The 22,343-nt window shown below is 38.1% G+C and overlaps 1 protein-coding gene across 4 annotated transcripts in view; it reads left to right on the top strand.

Annotated features, from left to right (window-relative positions):
- Positions 1 to 22,343, top strand: part of ECPAS (Ecm29 proteasome adaptor and scaffold) — a 116,909-nt gene that overhangs the window by 23,647 nt on the left and 70,919 nt on the right. For all 4 annotated transcript variants that reach the window (XM_079112553.1, XM_079112552.1, XM_079112550.1 and 1 more), the window contains one exon: positions 16,429 to 16,559. In XM_079112553.1, coding sequence (XP_078968679.1) covers positions 16,429 to 16,559 — 131 coding nt within the window. The remainder of the gene's footprint in view (positions 1 to 16,428; positions 16,560 to 22,343) is intronic.

The following is a 22,343-nucleotide window of genomic DNA, read 5'->3' as shown; positions in this document are numbered from 1 at the left end:
TAAAGGAGAGACAGGCAGGGCAAGGTCTGGAAGGATTCCAGATAGAAGCTTCTGTTCCATGTTACTTTCCCAGCACATTGATGTATGACAATAATGAACATCTTTATCCTGTTTCTGAACAAGAGTATTGCTGCTCAGGGGAGGTTATTGAGCTTTGATGTCCAGAGGTTTTAATTGACCAGACATTATTGATTGAGTCATTGGCCATGCAGTTTTCAGTCCCCCACTCCCCATCATCCATCACCTGACTTAAATAAAGCTGGAACCCTCCAATCATATGACTGGTTTTTCTGGGATAATCAGGGAGATCAAACCCCATTCCAAGTTATTTCTTAGCATAAATTAGCTAGACACCTCCCCGCCCCATAAGTTATCTCCTTAGCATTAGTCATTGGGTATGGGTAGAGGGTCCCATCGTCAAATAACAGAGGCATTTCAGTCTCTGGGGAAATTGCATAGTTTTAGTTTAGTGTTACCTTTGAGGGTCAGGGACAGAGTCAGCCAGATTATTTATTACATGATAATATAAAATTACACATACAGTATGATAATTATACGTAGCATTAACATATGTTTCACACGTACATTTCATCCTTACAATCTCCTTGTGAAGCAGTCTTAGGTTATTCTTTGTAGATGAGGAAAATAATTGGGTTTAGATGCAATTACTTACTAGTTTTAATAAACTGACCTGAAAGTTCATTGGCTCCATTATATTTCATGGACCCTCCAACAGAGTCATTAGATGGGCTTTTATAAGGTTCTATTAGTAATAATTATGCAATTTATAAATAACTATCCATTTAAAACTGTTCTCATAATATATGGAAAGGAGACTTAAAAAATTTAATGTGTTTTTTATTATGTATGTATATGCATAAAATCTAGATTTTTTTGACAAGTTTTTTTTAAGTGGTTGATATGAAATAAAGGTTACTTTCTTAAGTCACATTTGTAACTATTTGGAAAACTTTGCCTTTATTTGTTTGATTTTTCTCATTCAGTAGACACTTGTGTTAAATGCTGTGTGGGTAGGGGGAAGAAAGCGTAGCCGTTTCCTGATTTATTTGTGTTAACTAGTGCTGCAATAAATTAATATTCGTTAACCTCAATTGTGTCCTTCACACTATCTCCACGTGGTAGTTTATTTTGCAAGCAGGTTTTCTCTCTCTCTCTCTCTCTCTCTCTCTCTCTCTCTTTATTTTCGTACTGGGGATTGAACCAAGGGGTGCTTAACCACTGAGCCACATCTCCAGCCCTTTTTATTTTATTTAGAAACAGGGTCTTACTGAATTACTTAGGGCTTTGCTGGGTTGCTGAGACTGGCTTTGAACTCCTGATTGTCCTACCTAAGCCTCCTGAGCTATCAGGAATACAAGTGTGTGCCACCATGCCTAGTTTTTTCTTTTCTTCTTCACCCTATTGCAAACCTTCTACTCTTGTCACCCTCTGACTTGCCCTCTGCCCTCCAAATCTCAACAGAAGATATTGCCTTCTATTTTACAGCAGCAGTAGAAGCCAACAGAAGGAAATTCTTCCAGGTACTTCCATAAAATTTATGTTTATTAAATAATACAAGTTCATTAAACACTTGAGTTTATTAAATAATAACAGTTCTCCTTATTCCCTCCCATTATGATGGCAGGGATAGTCTTTCTCCTATTTAAGGTAATTCTTCAGACGTTGTGCTTGATACTGACCCTTTCCTTATTTTCGGTCCCAGTCTAGGGATTGTCTCCCTTCTATTTTCTTCTTTATAGTGACTTTCCCGTACCCTGTTGCTATTTAAACTTGCTCAGATCTTTGATACAATAAAAAATAACTGTTCCTTCCTGTAAGAACCCAGAAACCACTCTGTACACGGAATTCACATAAGGGAGTTTATTAAGCACACAGAGAGTGTCTCCCTGCAGGGTAAGAGAGAAAATGAGAGGAAAAGAGAAAGGGTGTGCATGCAGGAGAGTGAAGCGGAGGAGGCAACATGAAAGCGAGAAGAGAGAGAGAGAAAGTGAGGAGAGGACAGAGAAGGCATGAATGTGAGGAGAAGAAGAGGAGAAAATGGCGGCGAGCTATCTTTAAGCAGTCAAATTCTGCAGGTTAACGGGACCAATAATGGAGAAGGATACTTGCAAGCTGACTGATGAACCAATAGCTAGTTAGGATGTTCACAGACTGACAAGTAGTTGGGAGGTGGGGAAATGACTGCAGCATAAAGGGTGGAGGAGCAGCTTTATATTATATTACACTTCCCTCATTTTTTCGTAGGTTAAGTTTTGCCACTGTGTCCCCCACATCCTGTTTTCCACCCATTCCTCCACATTGTACAGTTTACTTTTGCTCCTACCTCTTCCCTGGCACTGCCATGGTTTCAGAGGTCTCAGTCCATAGATGGCTTAGTCCCTTGCTCTGGGTTCAAGGTGAGGCAGTACATCAGTGGGGAAGGGCCCAGCTGAGGAAAGCTGCTCAGCTTATGGCAGAGTTCCGGAAGCAGAGAGAAAGAGGCATGACAGGGGCCATAGGGAAGATGCATCTTTCCAGGGCACACCCCCAGGGACCTACCTCCTTTAGTCACACACCACCTCTCTGTGGTTACACCTAGCCCATTCAAACTAGGATGGACTGATTAGGTTACAGTGTTCATAAATCGAATCATTTTACCTTTCAGTATTCCTGCCTCAACAGCTTTTGGGGGATACCTCTTATCCAAACCATAACACACAATATGATTAATTTCACTCCCTAGTACCGCCCCTTACTCTTCCCTTGATTCCTTCCTCTCTAACAGTGGTATCTCTTCTACATTTAAGATGTTCTCTTTTTAAAAATTTTTTAATTTAAAAAAATTTATCATATTTTCTTTTCTAGCTTCCACATATGAGAGAAAATAATTGTACTTATCTTTCCGCATCTGACTTATTTCACTTAACCTGAGGGTTTGAAGTTCCATCCATTTTCTTGCAAATGCCATAATTTTGTTGTTCTTTATAGCTGAGTAATTCTCCATTGTGTATATATGCCACGTTTTGGTATCACTTCATTGTTGTCAGATACCTAGGCTGATTCTATAATTTTGCTGTTGTGAGGCTGTTGTGAGTTGTGTTGCAATTAAGTGTGGGTATGCATGTTATCTTTAAAATATGCTGACTAATTCTTTTGGATAAATACCTTTAAAATATACTATATGGGGCTGGGGAGATAGCTCAGTCGGTAGAGTGCTTGCCTTGCAAGCACAAGCCCCTGGGTTCGATCCCCAGCACCACAAAAAAAAAAAAAAAAAAAAAAAAAAAAAAAAAAATATATATATATGCTGTATGTAGTTCTTTTGTATAAATACCAATGAGTGGTATTCATCATTCCCTTGTTCATACTCTCCTTTGTTCTTAAATGCTGTTAATGTTCTGGAACAATCTGTCCCAGGCTTTCTGTCACTTTCTTTGTACATGCAAGGTAACCTGGACAACAACATTTCTTCTTTCTTCTTCACTCTTTATACCCTTGACCACCAAGCTCTACATACAGTGAGGTTTCAGTATGTACTTCAGTGAATGAAAGTGACCTAGATAGGGGAGTTAGCACTTCACAGTGAAAGGAGAGTGCTGGGCCTTGAAGGAACAGAAAATTTAGATGAGCAGGGAGAAGAGGAAGCTTGAATTGCACTTTGTCATTTATCATGTTGACTCCTTATTCATTGTATTGAGCTTTCTCTGATATTGGTTTTTGACCTTTGAATTTGTATGTTTTTCTATTTTGTTATAAGTGTTGCCTGAATGAGACAAACAGAACTCCCTGTGCAAGGTGTATTGTGCGTAGTTTAAGTGCCCTGTGGAAAGTAGGATCACGGTAGTCATTTGCTCAGTGTAGGCAAAGATTTTTAGATTGAAGGGTGGAAGACTCCATTTGTCTACCAGTGATACTCATTAAAGAAGTTTTATTTGAACTACATTATATATACTACATACATATAATACACCTAAGCTTTGTGTTTGGAGTGGGTCATGTTGGAGCCTTCAGCCTAAACTGTACCATAATTCCTTCTAGAAGAAAAGCTGTTGTTCAGCATAAAGCATATTGTTTGTACAAACGGTTTTGGCACAGTGAGCCACTTTTACCAGTTCTGAGAATGGTAAGAACCCTCCTGAAATCCAACTTTCCAGTTGCCAGTCAAGGGCCAGTCTTGGCAAGCAGGCCTTTCTGTAGGTAGCAACTCAAGCCTGCTATGTTAATTCTTTTCTTTATTGTGTAATTTTTTATAAATAATAATTTCACCCACTTGGGGGTAGAAAAAGCATTGTAAGCATGAGGAACTCAGAAGCCATAGAGCGAAGGACTGGTACATTTAACTGTATTTAAAAAAACTTAGATATGGAAAAGAAAAAAAAAGTGCTTTAGAGTCAGAAGGCAAACTAGGAAAAGTATTTGTAACATATGGGAGAAAGTGGAGAGATTTTTACTAATATATACAGACTCATATAAATTAACAACTAAAGGACTGGAGCTGTAACTCAGAGGTAGAGTGCTTGAGGCTCTGGATTTGATCCCCAGCACTGCAAAACAAAAACAAATCAGCAACTAGAAAGAATAATCTGTAATTTGCTAAAGAAGATAGTTCAGGGGCTGGGGAGATAGCTCAGTTGGTAAAGTGCTTGCCTCGCAAGCACAGGGCCCTGGGTTTGATCCCCAGCCCTGCAAAAAAAAAAAAAAAAAGAAGATAGTTCACATGACCTCTGAATACTTGAAATGATACTTTACTTTACCTGGGTAAAAAAAATAAAACCAGTGTAATCTTTTTTAATCTGTCATATTCAGCTAAGATTGATGAATTACAATCTTTGTAATAGTAACAACTCAGTAGTGGAGAGGTATGTATAGGGAAGTGGTACTATATACTGCTGGTGGTCTAAATTAGCACAACCTGGGTGAAGAACATTTTCCTATAACCTGTTAATTTTGTGACACTCCTATTCTTTGATTCAGCAGTTACATTTCTAGGACTTTAGCTTTTAGAAGCCCATATAACCAGACAGATATATATGGACAAAGATGCTCTTTGAAGTATTGTGTGTAGTACTGAAAGTTGGTAATAACACAAGTAGAGGGCTAGTTAGTTGAGTTTTTCTGCTTCCTTGGACTGAAGGTGATTTGAACTGCATTATATAAACTATAATATCTATTATATATACCATATATCCTAAATATCTTTCTAAACTCTGAAATGTTATAACATATTGTTCCGAAGGACTCAGATAAAGGATTTTTTAATTAAAAGAGAAAAAGGCAAACTATAAAATAGTATGTATCACATTCCAGTTTTGGGGTTATATGTATATATATATATTTTTTTTTTTAATTTTTTATTTTATTTTATTTTTTTTCCTGGTACTGGGGATTGAATGCAGCCAGGGTCTTGTGCATGTGAGGCAAGCACTCTACCAACTGAGCTATATCCCAGCAGTTTTGGGGGTTATATGATCTTAGTATGTGAATAGGAAAAAATAATAGTTCAAATATATTCCCCACATTTAACAATGATTATCTGAGGACATAGTAATGTCTCTAAATGAAATTTCTTAAATGAAATTAATGTGAGTTTAAGTAGACATATGAATAACAGCAGAACTGTGGATAAGATGAAGCTTTCTCCTGACTGCAGTGTAGTCATATCTCAGTTCCTTCTGTAATGAACTGGATAATATCTGTTCCTTACAACTAAAAACAGCTCTTAGAAAGATGGATGTGAGTTTTACTTTTCCTTTGAATCTTCAGAATTTTGTTTCTATCCCTTTCTTGTTTCTGAATAGATTTCTTTTGAGGTCTGTCTTTGTTGTTTTGTTGCTGTAACAATGCCTGAGACTGCATAATTTATAATAAAAATATATTTCTTATAGTTCTGAAAGCTGGGAAGTCCAAGATTGAGGGGCCTGCCACTGGTGAGGATCTTTGTGCTGCATCTTCCCATAGTGGGAGGATGAAAGGGCAAGGGCACATGAGAGCAAGATTGCAAGAGGGGCTGCTTTCATAACAGGCTTGTTCTTGGGATAACTTACCTTCTAGTGAGATAACAACATTAATCTCTTCTTGAGGGCAGAGTCCTCATGAGCCCTCATGATTGAATCACCTCTTATAAGACCTCACCTCCCAACACTGTTGCATTGGTGTCAAGTTTTCAATTTGTAAACTTGGGGGATGTATTGAAATCATAGTAGGGTTCTAGGCCTCCCTCACACCCCCATGAGGCTATTTTCAGAACTGAGGCTAAAGGAGGCATGATTCATATACCTTTTATGCCTCTGAAACAGGATTCTGGTACCATACTAGCACTAACCCTTTGCTCTTCATTTTGCTTACTTTGATAGGTTGGAAATATAATAGTTGGGTATATCTGCCATTTTAAAATTTTTTCCTTTTCATGTTTGGACATGATTATGTTTTCTCCTATCCCCTCCAGTATTGGGGATTGAACCCAGCACCTTGAGCATGCTAGGCCAAGCACTATACCACTGAGCTGTGTCCTCAGCCTTTGATTACCTTTTAAAATGTAAACTGTAAGTGTATCTCTAATGATGACCTAACTGTGTTATATTGATCCTCCTCATTAATTGTGAAGGCTTTAACTCTTCCTCAGGTGTACTCAGCCTGCTTCAGGACCTCCACATGTTTGTTGTTCTTTCCTTCCCTTTGTCACATCCTCATCACAAATAATTTTATTGCAGTTACGATGTTATATTTAACTCTCTTGTGGGGGAGAGTAGAAAGTGTTAGGTGCTATACTGGGGATACATTGGAAGTACCCAAATGATTGTATGAAAAATGAAGAGAACTAAGATCTTTCTGTTTTTTTTTTTTTTTTTTAAACTTTGGCATAGATTCTTTTAAGTCAGTTTGTTATAAAGAATTTAACATTCTGTCTTTGCTCAAAGAACAATTCTGTAATTCCTGTAGCTCAAATCTGTTGGCAGTGTCCACTGCCTAAGAGCTGTAAGGGCCCTAAGGCAGATACTGTTAACCTGCAATTTTCATAATACTGTGGGATAAATTCACTATTCCTAGAATTCAGCATTTATAAAATAGAATTATTTGGTTTGGTAATCTCAGAGTCTTCCTTCTTTCCTTTCTTGTTCTTTTCTTCCTTTGTTATTAATTTCTTTTTTTTTTTTTTTTTTTTTTTTTTTTTTTTTTATTTTATTTTATTTTTTTTTTTTATTGTAAACAAATGGGATACATGTTGTTTCTCTGTTTGTACATGGCGTAAAGGCATACCATTTGTGTAATCATAAATTTACATAGAGCAATGTTGTTTGATTCATTCTGTTATTTTTTTCCCTTCCCCCCACCCCTCCCACCCCTCTTTACCCTCTATACAGTAGTTCCTTCCTCTATACTTGCCCCCCTCCCTAACCCTAACTCTAACCCTTCCCTCCCCCCCATTATGTGTCAACCTCCACTTATTAGCGATATCATTCGTCCTTTGGCTTTTTGAGATTGGCTTATCTCACTTAGCATGATATTCTCCAATTTCATCCATTTGCCTGCAAATGTCATAATTTTATCATTCTTTATGGCTGAGTAATATTCCATAGTATATATATACCACAGTTTCTTTATCCACTCATCAATTGAAGGGCATCTAGGTTGGTTCCACAGTCTGGCTATTGTGAATTGAGCAGCTATGAACATTGATGTGGCTGTATTTCTGTAGTATGCAGATTTTAAGTCCTTTGGGTATAGGCCAAGGAGTGGGATAGCTGGGTCAAATGGTGGTTCCAATCCAAGTTTTCTAAGGAATCTCCACACTGCTTTCCATAGCGGCTGCACTAATTTGCAGCCCCACCAGCAGTGTATGAGTGTACCTTTCTCCCCACATCCTCGCCAACACCTGTTGTTGCTCGTATTCTTGATAATCGCCATTCTAATTGGGGTGAGATGGAACCTTAGGGTGGTTTTGATTTGCATTTCTCTTATTACTAGAGATGTTGAACATTTTTCCATATGTTTGTTGATTGCTTGTAGATCTTCTTCTGTGAAGTGTCTATTCATTTCCTTAGCCCATTTGTTGACTGGACTGTTTGAATTCTTGGAGTAGAGTTTTTTGAGTTCTTTATAGATTCTGGAGATTAGTGCTCTATCTGAAGTATGATTGGCAAAGATATTCTCCCACTCTGTAGGCTCTTTCTTCGCATTGCTGATAGTTTCCTTTGCTGAGAGAAAGCTTTTTAGTTTGAATCTATCCCAGTGGTTGATTCTAGCTTTTATTTCTTGTGCTATGGGAGTCCTGTTAAGGAAGTCTGGTCCTAGACCAACAAGATGAAGATTTGGACCTACTTTTTCTTCTATAATCTGCAGGGTCTCTGGTCTGATTCCGAGGTCCTTAATCCATTTTGAGTTTAGTTTCGTGCATGGTGAGAGATATGGGTTTAGTTTCATTCTGTTGCATATGGATTTCCAATTCTCCCAGCACCATTTGTTGAAGAGGCTATCTTTTCTCCATTGCATATTTTTGGCCCCTTTGTCTAGTATGAGAAAATTGTATTTATTTGGGTTTGTGTCCGTGTCCTCTATTCTGTACCATTGATCTACCTTTCTATTTTGGTACCAATACCATGCCGTTTTTGTTACTATTGCTTTGTAGTAGAGTTGAAGATCTGGTATTGCAATACCCCCTGTTTCACTCTTCCTGCTAAGGATTGCTTTAGCTATTCTGGGTTTCTTATTCTTCCAGATGAATTTCATAATTGCCTGCTCTATTTCTGTAAGGTACGTCATTGGGATTTTAATTGGAATTGCATTGAATTTGTATAGCACTTTAGGTAGTATGGCCATTTTGACAATATTAATTCTTCCTATCCAAGAACATGGAAGATCTTTCCATCTTCTAAGGTGTTCTTTAATTTCTTTCTTTAGTGTTGTATAGTTCTCATTGTAGAGGTCTTTCACCTCTTTTGTGAGATTGATTCCCAAGTATTTTATTTTTTTCGAGGCTATTGTGAATGGGGTAGTTTTCCTAATTTCTCTTTCTGAAGATTCATCACTTATGTATAAAAATGCGTTGGATTTATGGGCATTGATCTTGTAACCTGCTACTTTACTGAAATCACTTATGAGTTCTAAGAGTTTTCTGGTGGAATTTCCAGGTTCCTCTAAATATATAATCATGTCATCAGCGAACAGGGATAGTTTGAGTTCTTCTTTTCCAATTCGTATCCCTTTAATTTCTTTGGTTTGTCTAATTGCTCTGGCCAGAGTCTCAAGAACGATGTTGAATAGAAGTGGTGAAAGAGGGCATCCCTGCCTTGTTCCAGTTTTTAGGGGGAATGCTTTCAGCTTTTCACCATTTAGAATGATATTAGCCATGGGCTTAGCATAAATGGCCTTTACAATATTAAGGAATGTTCCCACTATCCCTATTTGTTCTAGTGTTTTGAGCATGAAGGGGTGCTGTATTTTATCAAATGCTTTTTCTGCGTCTATTGAAATAATCATGTGATTCTTGACTTTAAGTCTATTAATATGGTGAATTACGTTTATTGATTTCCTGATGTTGAACCAACCTTGCATCCCTGGGATGAAACCCACTTGATCATGGTGCACTATCTTTTTAATATGTTTTTGTATGCGATTTGCTAAAATTTTGTTGAGAATTTTTGCGTCGATGTTCATTAAGGATATTGGTCTGAAATTTTCTTTCCTTGATGAGTCTCTGTCTGGTTTAGGTATCAGTGTGATATTGGCTTCATAGAATGAGTTTGGGAGGGTTCCCTCCTCTTCTATTTTATGGAATACTTTGAGAAGTATTGGAATGAGCTCTTCCTTAAAGGTTTTGTAGAACTCGGCTGAGAACCCATCTGGTCCCGGACTTTTCTTTGTTGGTAGGCTTTTGATGACTTCTTCTATTTCAGTACTTGAAATTGGTCTATTTAAATTGTTTATGTCCTCCTCATTCAGTTTAGGCAATTCATATGTCTCTAGAAACCTGTTGATGTCTTCGAAATTTTCTATTTTGTTGGAGTATAGATTTTCAAAATAGCTTCTAATTATGTTTTGTATTTCCATCCTGTCTGTAGTGAGATTTCCTTGTTCATTCCGAATTTTAGTGATTTGGGTTTTCTCTCGTCTTCTCTTTGTTAGTGTGGCTAAAGGTTTATCAATTTTGTTTATTTTTTCGAAGAACCAACTATTTATTTTGTCAATTTTTTGTATTGTTTCTTTTGTTTCAATTTCATTGATTTCAGCTCTGAGTTTAACAATTTCCTGTCTTCTACTACTTTTGGTGCTGTTCTGTTCTTCTTTTTCTAAGGCTTTGAGCTGTAGTGTTAGGTTGTTTATTTGTTGAGTTTTACTTCTTTTATTAAATGCGCTCCATGAAATAAATTTCCCTCTAAGTACTGCTTTCATAGTGTCCCAGAGGTTTTGATATGATGTTTCTTTGTTCTCATTTACCTCTAAGAATTTTTTAATTTCCTTCCTAATATCTTCTGTTATCCATTCATCATATAATAGCATATTGTTTAACCTCCAGATGTTGGAATAGTTTCTGTGTTTTACTCTTTCATTTATTTCTAACTTCAATCCATTATGATCTGATAGAATACATGCTAGTGTCTCTATCTTCTTGTATTTGCTAACATTAGCTTTGTGGCATAATATATGGTCTATTTTAGAGAAGGATCCATGTGCTGCTGAGAAGAAAGTGTATTCACTCTTGGTTGGATGGAATATTCTATAAATGTCCGTTAAGTCTAAATTATTGATTGTGTTGTTGAGATCTATGGTTTCTTTGCTCAATTTTTGTCTGGAAGATCTGTCCAGTGGTGAGAGCGGCGTGTTAAAATCACCTAGTATTATTGTGTTGTGGTCTATTTGGTTTCTGAAATTGAGAAGGATTTGTTTGACATACATAGATGAGCCACTGTTTGGGGCATAGATGTTTATGATTGTTATATCTTGCTGATTTATGCTTCCCTTAAGCAGTATGAAATGACCTTCTTTATCCCTTCTGACTAACTTTGGCTTGAAGTCCACATTATCGGAAATGAGGATGGATACTCCAGCTTTTTTGCTGAGTCCATGTGCATGGTATGTTTTTCCCCATCCTTTCACCTTTAATCTATGGGTATCTTTTTCTATGAGGTGAGTCTCTTGCAGGCAACATATTGTTGGATCTTTCTTTTTAATCCAGTCTGCCAGTCTATGTCTTTTGATTGATGAATTCAGGCCATTAACGTTCAGGGTTATTATAGAGAAATGATTTGGTTTCCCGGTCATTTGGTTCATTTTTAAAATTTTGTTTATTTATTTGTTTGACACAACTTGTTTCCTCCTTTATTTGACAATTCCTTTAGGATAATTCCTCCCTTTGCTGATTTGCTTCTTTGTTTTTCATCTCTTCCTCATGGAATATTTTGTTGAGAATGTTCTGTAATGCTGGCTTTCTTTTTGTAAATTCTTTTAGCTTTTGTTTATCATGGAAGGATTTTATTTCATCGTCAAATTTGAAGGTAAGTTTTGCTGGGTATAAGATTCTTGGTTGGCATCCATTTTCTTTCAGGGCTTGAAAAATGTTGTTCCAGGACCTTCTAGCTTTTAGGGTCTGGATTGAAAAATCTGCTGATATGCGTATTGGTTTCCCCCTGAATGTAATTTGGTTCTTTTCTCTCACAGCCTTTAAAATTCTGTCTTTATTTTGTATGTTAGGTATTTTCATTATAATGTGCCTTGGTGTGGGTCTGTTGTAATTTTGTGTATTTGGAGTCCTGTAAGCCTCTTGAACTTGATTTTCCATTTCATTCTTCAGATTTGGGAAATTTTCTGATATTATTTCATTGAATAGGTTGTTCATTCCTTTGGCTTGTTTCTCTAGGCCTTCCTCAATCCCAATAATTCTTAAATTTGGCCTTTTCATGATATCCCATAGTTCTTGTAGATTCTGTTCATGATTTCTTACCATCTTCTCTGTTTGTTCAGCTTTGTTTTCAAGGTTAAATATTTTGTCTTCAATGTCTGAGGTTCTGTCTTCCAGGTGTTCTATCCTATTGGATATGCTTTCTATGGAGTTCTTAATTTGGTTTATTGTTTCCTTCATGTCAAGGATTTCTGTTTGGTTTTTTTTCAATATCTCTAACTCTTTATTGAAATGATCTTTTGCTTCCTGTATTTGCTCTTTTAACTGTCGATTGGTGCGATCAATCAATGCTTGCATTTGCTCTTTCATCTCATCATTCAATGCTTGCATTTGCTCTTTCATCTCCTCGTTTGCTTCTCTGATCATTTTAATTATGTACATTCTGAACTCCTTTTCTGTCATTTCTTCTGCCATGCTGTCATTGGGTTTTATTGATGTAACATCTAGATTTGTTTGCAGCATTTTCTTTCCTTGTTTTCTCATGTTGTTCAGATATCAGTGGACCGCTGAGATATTGCAGATTTCCTCTGTTGATTTACAATGACCCTGAAGATTTCTATATATATCCCCTCTTAGCCTTCAGTAGGCTGAAGTCTTGGAGGAGGTTGATAATGCGGTGCTCCACAAGGAAGCTGCCTCTCTAGGAGTGGTGGCCTTCAGGTGGGGTATATTCCCTGCTAGTGGGCAGAGGTGCCTCCACTTGTTGACCAATGGTCATCCAAAGGGGACCTAGGCTGTGGGCTGAGGCAAGGCCTGTTTGGGCCTGAGCCTCTGGTTTTACCGTCCTTGTGGGAAACCTCACCCAGCAGGGAAGACTCACCCGGTGGGGAGGTCTCGCTGGTCAGTTTCCTCCTAGAGGTTCCCCTCAATTTACATCTACTGCCTGGGCTGGGCTGCCTTCCTCTGCAAAGTTTCCAGGGGCCCGGCCCTACCTCCTGGGCCTGGGAGCCTCACCCTTCGCAGATGAATCTCCTTAGGCTGCCCCTCCTCAGAGAATTTGCCCATAGGCCTGGAACCTTCGCTCCGCCCTAAGCCTGTCTCTGTGCGGCTCTTCCACCCAGAAGCCTCCTAGATCCTGGGACCCTGTTCTGCACCTAATCGCCTGGCTGCGTGGCCCCTCCTCTGAGCAGCCACCTGTGGCCCCGAACAATCGCTCTGAGTCCCAGAGACCCGCCACAGGCCTCTTCCTCCAGACAGCCGCCCAGTATGCCGGTGCGGTCACTAGGAGTCCAAGAAACTCACTTCGTGCCTCCTCCTCCCACCAACCACCCGTAGCCCGGGGCAATCAATCACTCCGAGTCGAAGTGACCCTGCCCGTTCCTCCTCCTTCTCCAGATAACCCCCCGGGTGTTCAGGAGCAGTCCCTCTGAGTGGCTCTGAATCCACGTGACCCGCTGCACGGGTCCTCTGGGCCACCGCCCGGAGCTCTGGTGTGGTCCCTCAAGACCAAGCGTCCCACCACGCTTCTCCTCCAGGCAGCCCCCCTGTGTTCAGGAGCTGTCACTTTAAGACCAAATAACTCACCACTCGCCTTCTCCTCTGAGCAGCCGCCTGGAGCGCTAATGCAGTCACTGCGAGTCCAAAGGACCCGCCGCGCTCCTTCTCCTCCTTCTCCTACTCCTCCGGGCAGGCCCCGGGGTTCAGAAGTGGTCAGGGTCCAAACAGCTCGCCACGCAGCCCCTTCTCTGGCAACCGCCTGTAGTTCCCGTATAGTCGCCCGAATCCAAGCGGCTGCTCCTCTTCCTCCTCGTCCTCAGGGCAGGCCCCGGGGTTCAGAAGCGTCGTTCTGATTCCAAACAGCTCGCCGCGCGGCTTCTCCTCTGGCAACCGCCTGCAGCTCTGGCGCAGTCTCTCCGAATCCAAGTGGCCACGCTCCTCTCCTCCTCCTCAGGGCAGGCCCCGGTGTCCTGAGTCCACACAGTTCTCCTCGCCACTCCTCCCCCGGGCAGCCGCCGGAGCCCCAGTGGCTGCTCCGAGTCCCAGCGCTGTGCCAAGCGGCCTCCTCTATGGCGCTCCAGCGGGGGGAGGGGCGTCTCGCCGGCAGTTCTACTTCACAAAGTTTCCTGCGTTCTGGGACCCCCGTCCCATCCGGGATGCCCCCCCAGGGGGTGAGAGTCACCCGGCTACTTTGAGTTGGTCCCAAGCGTCTCAATATCTCCTCTCTTGAATCCTGAGTTCTGGAGCAACACGTAATGCAGCCACCCTCTAGGCCGCCATCTTGAAAACCTCTGTTATTAATTTCTTAAATTAAACTTGAGACTTTTTTGGGTTTCAGTGGTTTTCCCATTAACGTCCTGCTTTTTTTCCAGGATCCTGTTCAAGGTACCGTATAGTTATCACGTCTCCATCTCCTATGACTTGGAACATTTTCCCAGTCTTTTCTTGTTTTGCATGATCTTGAAAATCTTGAGGTATACTGGTCGGGTATCCTATAGAATGTCTCCTAATTTGGGATTGTCTACTTTATTCATGATTAGACTGGGATTATGGGTTTTTAGAATGAAGAGAGATGAAATGCCTTTCTTGTCACACATCATATTAGGTATATATGGTATCCATATGATGTCACTGATGGTGTTAAACTTCTTCACTCAGTTAAGATAGTATTTTTCAGGTTTTTCCACTGTAAAGTTAACAGTTTCCCATTACTGTTCTATAGAAGTAGAGATTAAATCTAATTTATTCTCTGTAGGGGAAAAAGAGGTAGAGTTAAGCTTTACCTCCTATGGGGGAAGTATGCACATGAATCATTTTGAATTCTTTTGTAAGAAAGACTTGCTTCTTTCCCCTAATTTATTTAATATTTAATCACTTGTTTATATCTGTAGGGAACCATGTAGATTAGATTTCTACTTTGGCTTTTAATCCAATACTGTTTTACTTATTTTATTCCTTCTGTTGATTCAACTTTGGCTGTTCGGAGTTCTTTTAAGTTGGTTCCTGTATCTCTTCACAGGTTTCACGTTGCTTCTGGCATTACCAGATAATTGAGGCTCATCTTGCTTTTTTTTTTCTTTTTCCCTTGTCCCAAGTCTTAGAATCATCCATTTCCCCTAAGAAGTCTGGTTCTTTTTATTGCAAGATGGTGTTTAAAAACAAGGTGGATGCTGGAGTTGACTTTTGTTACTGGAATGTTATTGGTGCTTGCCCTTTTAGGATCCAATTCCTCCTTCTTCCTTCCCCCCAACCCCTTCTTCTTCTCTCTCACTTCCTTTAGAAAATTATTATGGACAGTCTATCATGAAGCTTGAACAGTTATCATTGAGTGGTCAGTTTTGCCTTCATTTATGTGACACCTCTCTCCATTGACTACCCCCACAATTATTTGAAGTAAATCCTGGTTACTATATTAGTTCATCTGTAAATAGTTCCCATTAGTTTTTGTCTCTAATAAGTAGGATTTATTCTCTCTCTCTCTCTCTCTCTCTCTCTCTCTCTCTCTCTCTTATTTTTTAAAATTTGAGATGGGGACCTCTGTATATTGTTCAGATTGGTCTTGAACTCTGGCTCAAGTGATCTTCTGGCCTCAGCCTCCTGAGTACCTGGAACTACAGATATGCACCACTGTATAGTACAGTACAAAGTAACAGTAGAAAGTATATGAATGTATAGAACTTGACAAATTTTTATAAATGTGTATATGTGTATATATCAGATTAAGATATGAAACATTTCCAGCCCCCTAGAAGGCACCCCAGTTACCATTGATGATTTTTGTAAGAACCTTCAAAAAAACAAACATAACTACAATACTGTTATAGCATCTATTTTTTACCCCCCTTCAGTGCTTTCAGTGCTGGGGAATGAACCCAGGCCCTCACACATGCTAGGAATACCTAAAAATTTTACTGTAATTCCTTGAAGTCAAATATCTAGTCCTTCATGTAGGTTCTCCTCACCCTCATATCCCCCTCTACCCCTGTAGTGCACTGGTTTTAGAAACAGGGTAACTTGCTCTGAAGTTTATCACAGTCTGGGTTTTACTAAGCACATCCCCATGGTCTCACTTGACAAGTTTCTCACAGTGGCTTTCTTGAGGAAAACTTCTTTTCTCACTTTCTAGTTAAGTAACCCCAACATAGTAATGGGCACTGATTCTATCTTTGGAGAAATTTAATCAGTAAGATGGTTTTACCAAAGATCTGTTGTCCCTGGTTTCTGATTTAAGTTTCCCTTCCTTTCTTGGCTAGCCAGGTCTAGAAGATTCCTTCAACAATCCTGTATCCTATCTAGTATCCAGGTCCTTTAGAAAGACTTGAATATCTGTGTGTAGAAGACAGTTCTGTTATTCTTGGCTTTGTTTTCCTCCTTTCTGGAGATTCAGTGAACAGGACAGTCCTTAGGGCATAGTCAGCCAATACCTCCTTCTAGTGTTGTTCGCAGCTGTGTCACAATCATCTGTGTGTAAGACCAGCTCTGATTAAATTTCTGATCAAAGGGTCCACAGTATAGAGAAAAGGATTAAGATATAAAAATAGTCTTGGTTTATTTGATTTGCCAAGTTCTCTTTTTTTTTTCTTTTTATATTATAGATCAGCTCGAACGGGTCTTTTTACGACTTGGCCATGCTGAAACAGATGAACAATTACAGAATATTATATCTAAATTCCTTCCTCCTGTTTTGCTCAAATTGTCCAGTACCCAAGAAGGAGTACGGAAAAAGGTAAGTATGTTGGGACACTTTTGGGGGAATTAAATAGTGAATAAATGAACATTTATTTTGAAGTAAGCTTTCCATTCCTATTGTTGAAATAAATCTAGGTTTGTGATCTAAATGGCTTTTCAAAATGGAAAATAAGTTTAAAATCAGCTTTCGTGATTTCAAAGTAATTTGTGTGCGTTTAGTACAGGTGCAGTTATTACTAACTGAACAATTGTGGCAGATAATTTGATAATTTTTCTGGTCTGTATAGAGGCATGGTTTGATATTCACACCCTTGATTCTAATGTGAAAGGGGCAAAAGTATTCTTTAATCATTGGAATGACAAGAGAATATAATCTTAATTACAGGTAAGCAAATTAAAAAATTTTAAAAGCAAAAATTCTTGTATAGCTCCAATTTAAGATTATGCAAAGTGCTGTTTCAAAAAGCTAGATAACTGGCATCAGTATTTTTATTTTTTTAATATTTCTTTTAGTTGTTGATGAACCTTTATTTTATTCATTTCTTTATATGTGGTGCTGAGAATTGAACCCCGTGCCTCACACATGCAAGGCAAGTGCTCTACCACTGAGCCACAACCTCAACCCGACATCAGTATTTTTAAACTAACTTCTATAATGAACATTTTCCCCTTTTGATTTATATAATATTTTACTAGAATTCTTCTGCTATATTTATAATAGGTCTTCTGGTCTTTGAGTTATCATCAGGTTTCATCCCTTAGGATGTTTTAATTGGTTGACAATGACTTCTTGGAGTTCTGCCCTGAGTATTCTGAGGCATGATTTATGTTCTATGGGGAAAGAATGTCTGTTATATTTGCAGGAAGGAATGGATATTCTTGTTACATATTTGACATGCCCGATATTAATCATTCTTTGCTGAGATAGAGGTGTATTTAGTTGATCATATCACTTTCCTGTTTAAAACTATTCTGTGACTTTTCTACCCTCAGGATAGCAAGGTCTAAAAGTTGATGTCTGTTTTTCAGTCTCCTTATTTACTGTCTTCTTTATGTCAGGTGTGAGGGGTGTCTTAGTGAATGAAAGAAATCCCTAGTTGGGGAGATTAGTAGTTAAAAAATCAGTTAGTAATACATGCTAAGATGGAAGAAGAAAGGATTAAATAAAAGAATATATTTGGGGACATGATTTAGACTGAGTGTGGGGTGGAGGGAAGGCCTCTTGGTGTGTAGTGATTAGCCAGGCTGAGACAGAGATGCCTCGTGCAGGGGTTCAGAAATAGGACAGAGTGTGACACCTTTTGGGAACTGAGGAAGGCCGCAGTGGTGCCCCTGGTGGATGACAGGAAGAGCAATAGAGGGAACCAGGATTCCAGGAGGTAGTGATACAGTCACCCTGGATGCTGGAAGAAGACTTGGAGTGGAGGCCAAGAGTGATGTTCAGAAGAGTACTAAGCAGGGAACTTTTGCTTTGGTCCAGGCCTAGTATTTTCAGTAGTTTTTTTACTCACTCACTTAGGATATTTTGTTTCATTATATTTTATCTTTTTATAGAAAAATCATCTCTAATTCATCAATTTTAAGTTTGATATTGTGTATCATTCATTTTTATAGTACTGTTTATCCTATTTATTCTAAGTGGAGAAATTCCATTCTTGTTTCTAATTTTACTGATTAATATTGTCAAGTTTTAATCTTATGGCTATTTTTAAGAAGAAAAGAAAATCATTTAGATTGATTTTTCTCCCCTTTTACTTGTATTTTTTCTTTATTTTTATTTTTTTTTTTGCGGTGCTGGGGATCGAACCCAGGGCCTTAGTGCTTATAAGGCAAGCGCTCTACCGACTGAGCTATCTCCCCAGTCCTATTTTTTTCTATTTTTATTCAAATTATTTCTTTTCTCACTTGAGATTATATAATAATATCCTAATGGTTATTGTGTGTCAAGAAAAGTGCTAAGGACTTATTTTTCCAAGATTATGTGAGGTTGGCATTTCATTTATGTTACAGTTGAAACTGAGACGTGGAATGTTAATAAACTGTTTAAGGTCAGATAATTGATCGAACGGGATATGAACATAGGGCTCTAAATTAAAAATGTAAGGCTGATCAAATATTTTTTTTCATGAATTATAAAAATATTTTTTAAAAAACTCAGAACCAACAAGTACCTCAGCTTGTGAATTTTTTCCTTGATTGCTATTTTGGTTATACCCTAAAATTATATAGATAATCCTGTATTTGGTTATTTTATTTTTGACTTAATGATTAATTTATGATTTTTTTTAATTAAAAATTTTTTTGCTCTGTAGTTATACATAATAGATTCATTTTTACATGCATATAACATAATTTGGTTGATTTTATTGCCTAGTCCATGCCTCTCCTTTCCCTCAAGAGCATTGTTTGAAATTTTTAAATAGTGGATGTAAAATTTGATTTTAGTGTATGGCCTGGAATCTAGTGTGCAAAGAGTTATGGTCTTTTAAATTTTTGTTTTTCTCCTGGCGCCGTGGATGAAACTTGAGGCCTCATACATGCTAAGCATGGGCTGTATCAAAGAGCTGTGCTCCCAGCTTTAAGTGTATTCTAATGTTCATAAGAAACATCCTTCATAAGATAAAAAGAATATTCTTCTTGGTGGAATATGGAGCTCAGGATGTCCTAAGGCCTCTCATCAGTAGCATTGTGCTTTTATGTTGAGAAACTAATTGTAAATTGGTAGTTAACTGAATTACAACTTCTACTGTACTGCTGTTAAACTGTTTTTCTGATTTTTCCCTTAGTTTTGATAATTTTGGCTTGATGAATTTTGATGCAAAAGTTTAATCTTTGTTCGTAATTATAGTCTATTATATTTATTTTAGTTGTAGATGGCCACAATACTTCTATTTATGTGGTGCTAAGAAATGAACCCAGTGCCTCACACATGCTAGGCAAGCAGTCTACCACTGAGCCACTGCCCCAGCCCTTGAACATAACATTTTTTAATTGATGAAACGAGTTAATTTTACGGTATTTTATCTGTTGACTTTCAGTTGTGGAATTTTTGAGGTCTATACTATCAATTTCATATTGCACGTTAGACTTAACCAGGATATTATGCAAGGTAACTAGTAATTTGTGGATAAATTGGGTAAAATAGAAATAAAAGTTTTATATTTCTATTAATATAGTATTAGTGTACATTTCCTATTTTAAGAAAAATAAGCATTTTTGTTTTTGTTTAGAATTCCACTTTACAGTTAGCTTTGTATATTTAGACATCAGAATAACTAAAAATTAAAGCCTGACCATACCCATTGTTGGCAAGGTGGAACAACTGGAACTCTCATACTGTTGGTAGGAGTGTAAAATAGTATAATTTCTTTAGGAAACTTTGGAAATGTCTACTGGAGTTGAGCATATTCATACTCCACGACCAAATGTTTCTAGTCCTATGTTTATACACAGCATGCATATATACATATATACACTACAGTGTGTGTCTAAGAATGTTCATATCAGTATTATTCACAGTAGCCTAAACCTGGAAATAATTGGATTTGTAAGATAGGGGAAACTATAAATAGTGATATTTTCATATTAGAGCAGTGAAAGTGAACTATGAGCAACAACATGGATGATGAGTCTCAAGTATAATGTAGAAAGAAAAAAATCATCTTACGTGATATTTGTTTTAGTCGGCTTTTGCTGTGACAAATACTTGACAGGAACAACTTAAAGAGGGAATGTTTACTTGGGGCTTACAATTTCAGAGGTCTCAGTCCATAGATAGTTGTTTCCATTGCTCTGGGTCCAAGGTGAAGCAGCTCATTATGTTGGAAAACCCCAGTGGAGGAAAGCTGCTCAGCTCATGAGGGCATTAGGAAGCAGAGAGAGGGGAGGAGGGATGGGGTCACAGGGAAGATGAACCTTTCCAGGGCTTGCTCCTCTAGCCACACCCCACCTGCCTGGAGTTACCACCCAGTTAGTTAGTCCACTGAAACTAGCATGGACTGATGAGGTTACAGCTCTCATAATCCAATCATTTCACTTCTAGATATTCTTGCATAAATAGGGGCTTTCGAGGAGACATCTCATACCCAAACCATAATGGATTCCATTTATGCAAAATTAAAAGTAGAATTCACTAAAGTGGTTACCTTTAATGAGGAAAGCTTAGTGACTTGGAGGGGTGAAGGGATGCAGGGCTGTTGTTTTCATCGGTGTTTTAATTTTGTGAAGATTTTGCATTTTAGTTATATAATTCCAATTAAACATTTATATTAATCATCAAACTGAATGAATAATAAGGAAAAATGATTATCTATAATAAAGTCAAAACATTATACCTTAGACTAGCAATTATGTAAGTTTACTGACAGAGGTTAACCTCTCTGGACAGGTAAAAAATTAGTTCAGCTGATTTCTCAATTTTTCTGAGTTTATAGATAATTCCAGATAACATATAAGAAAATTTAGGAAATTCATCAATCTTTAAAGTGATAATATTGCTAGAAGAAAATTAAGTAGGTAATCCATTTAAAATTCAAAGTGTATCATAAAAAAGTATGTAATTATGGGCATGATTGTCATCATCAGTGATAATTTTCCATAAGTGTTCTTCTAGGAATCAGCCTAGATTAGAATGTCAGAAGAGTGAGGTTTCTTTTAGCCTCATCCCTCCTGATTTCTTTTGTCATCAGGAGGTAAGTTTATATGAATTTTCCAGCTTCATCCATGTACCAGCAAATGCCATAATTTTATTCTGTTTTATGGCTGAGTAATATTCCATTGTGTATATATACCACAGTTTCTTTATCCATTCATCAATTGAAGGACATCTAGGTTGGTTCCACAGTCTGACTATTGTGAATTGAGCAGCTATGAACATTGATGTGGCTGTATCTCTGTAGTATGCTGATTTTAAGTCCTTTGGGTATAGGCCGAGGAGTGGGATAGCTGGGTCAAATGGTGGGTCCATTCCAAGCTTTCTGAGGAATCTCCATACTGCTTTCCAGAGTGACTGTACCAATTTGCAACTTTACCAGCAATGTATGTGTGTGTGCCTTTAACACAAATGGCATGATACTGGCACCAAAATAGGCAGGTAGATCAATGGTGCAGGATAGAAGACACAGAGATATACCCATATAAGTACAGTAACCTCATACTAGACAAGGGTGCCAAAAACTTAACAATGGAGAAAAGATAGCCTCTTCAACAAATGTGCTGGAAAAACTGGAAATCCATATGCAGTAAAATGAAACTAAACCCCTATCTCTCACTGAGAAACTAAACCCCTATCTCTTTGTTGAATACAAAACTCAACTCAAAATGGATCAAGGATCTAGGAATTATACCAGAGATAATAGAAGAAAAAGTAGGCCCGAATCTCCATCACGTTGGCTTAGGACCAGACTTCCTTAACAAGACCCCCATAGCACAAGAAATAAAAGCAAGAATCAATAAATGGGATGGATTCAAACTAAAAAGTTTTTTCTCAGCACAGGAAATAATCAGTAATGTGAAAAGAGAGCCTACAGAGTGGGCAAAAATCTTTTCCACATGCACTTCAGACAGAGCACCCATCTCCAAATTTTATAAAGAATTTAAAAAACTTTACACCCAAAATACAAAGAGCCCAATCAATAAATGGGCTAAAGAAATGGGCAGACACTTCACAGAAGTTTTTCACATGAAAAAGTATTCATCATCCCTCAAAATTAGAGAAATGCAAATTAAACCACCCTAAGATTTCATCTAACTCTAATTAGAATGGTTGTTATCTAGAACACAAGGTTTGTTTTTATTTTTAAACATATTTACCTGTTTTATT

The sequence above is a fragment of the Sciurus vulgaris genome (assembly GCF_902686455.1).
Source record: "Sciurus vulgaris genome assembly, chromosome: 15".
Taxonomy (NCBI): domain Eukaryota; kingdom Metazoa; phylum Chordata; class Mammalia; order Rodentia; family Sciuridae; genus Sciurus; species Sciurus vulgaris.
The sequence above is the reverse complement of the archived record's forward strand: the minus strand, read 5'-3'. Positions and strand labels throughout refer to the sequence as shown.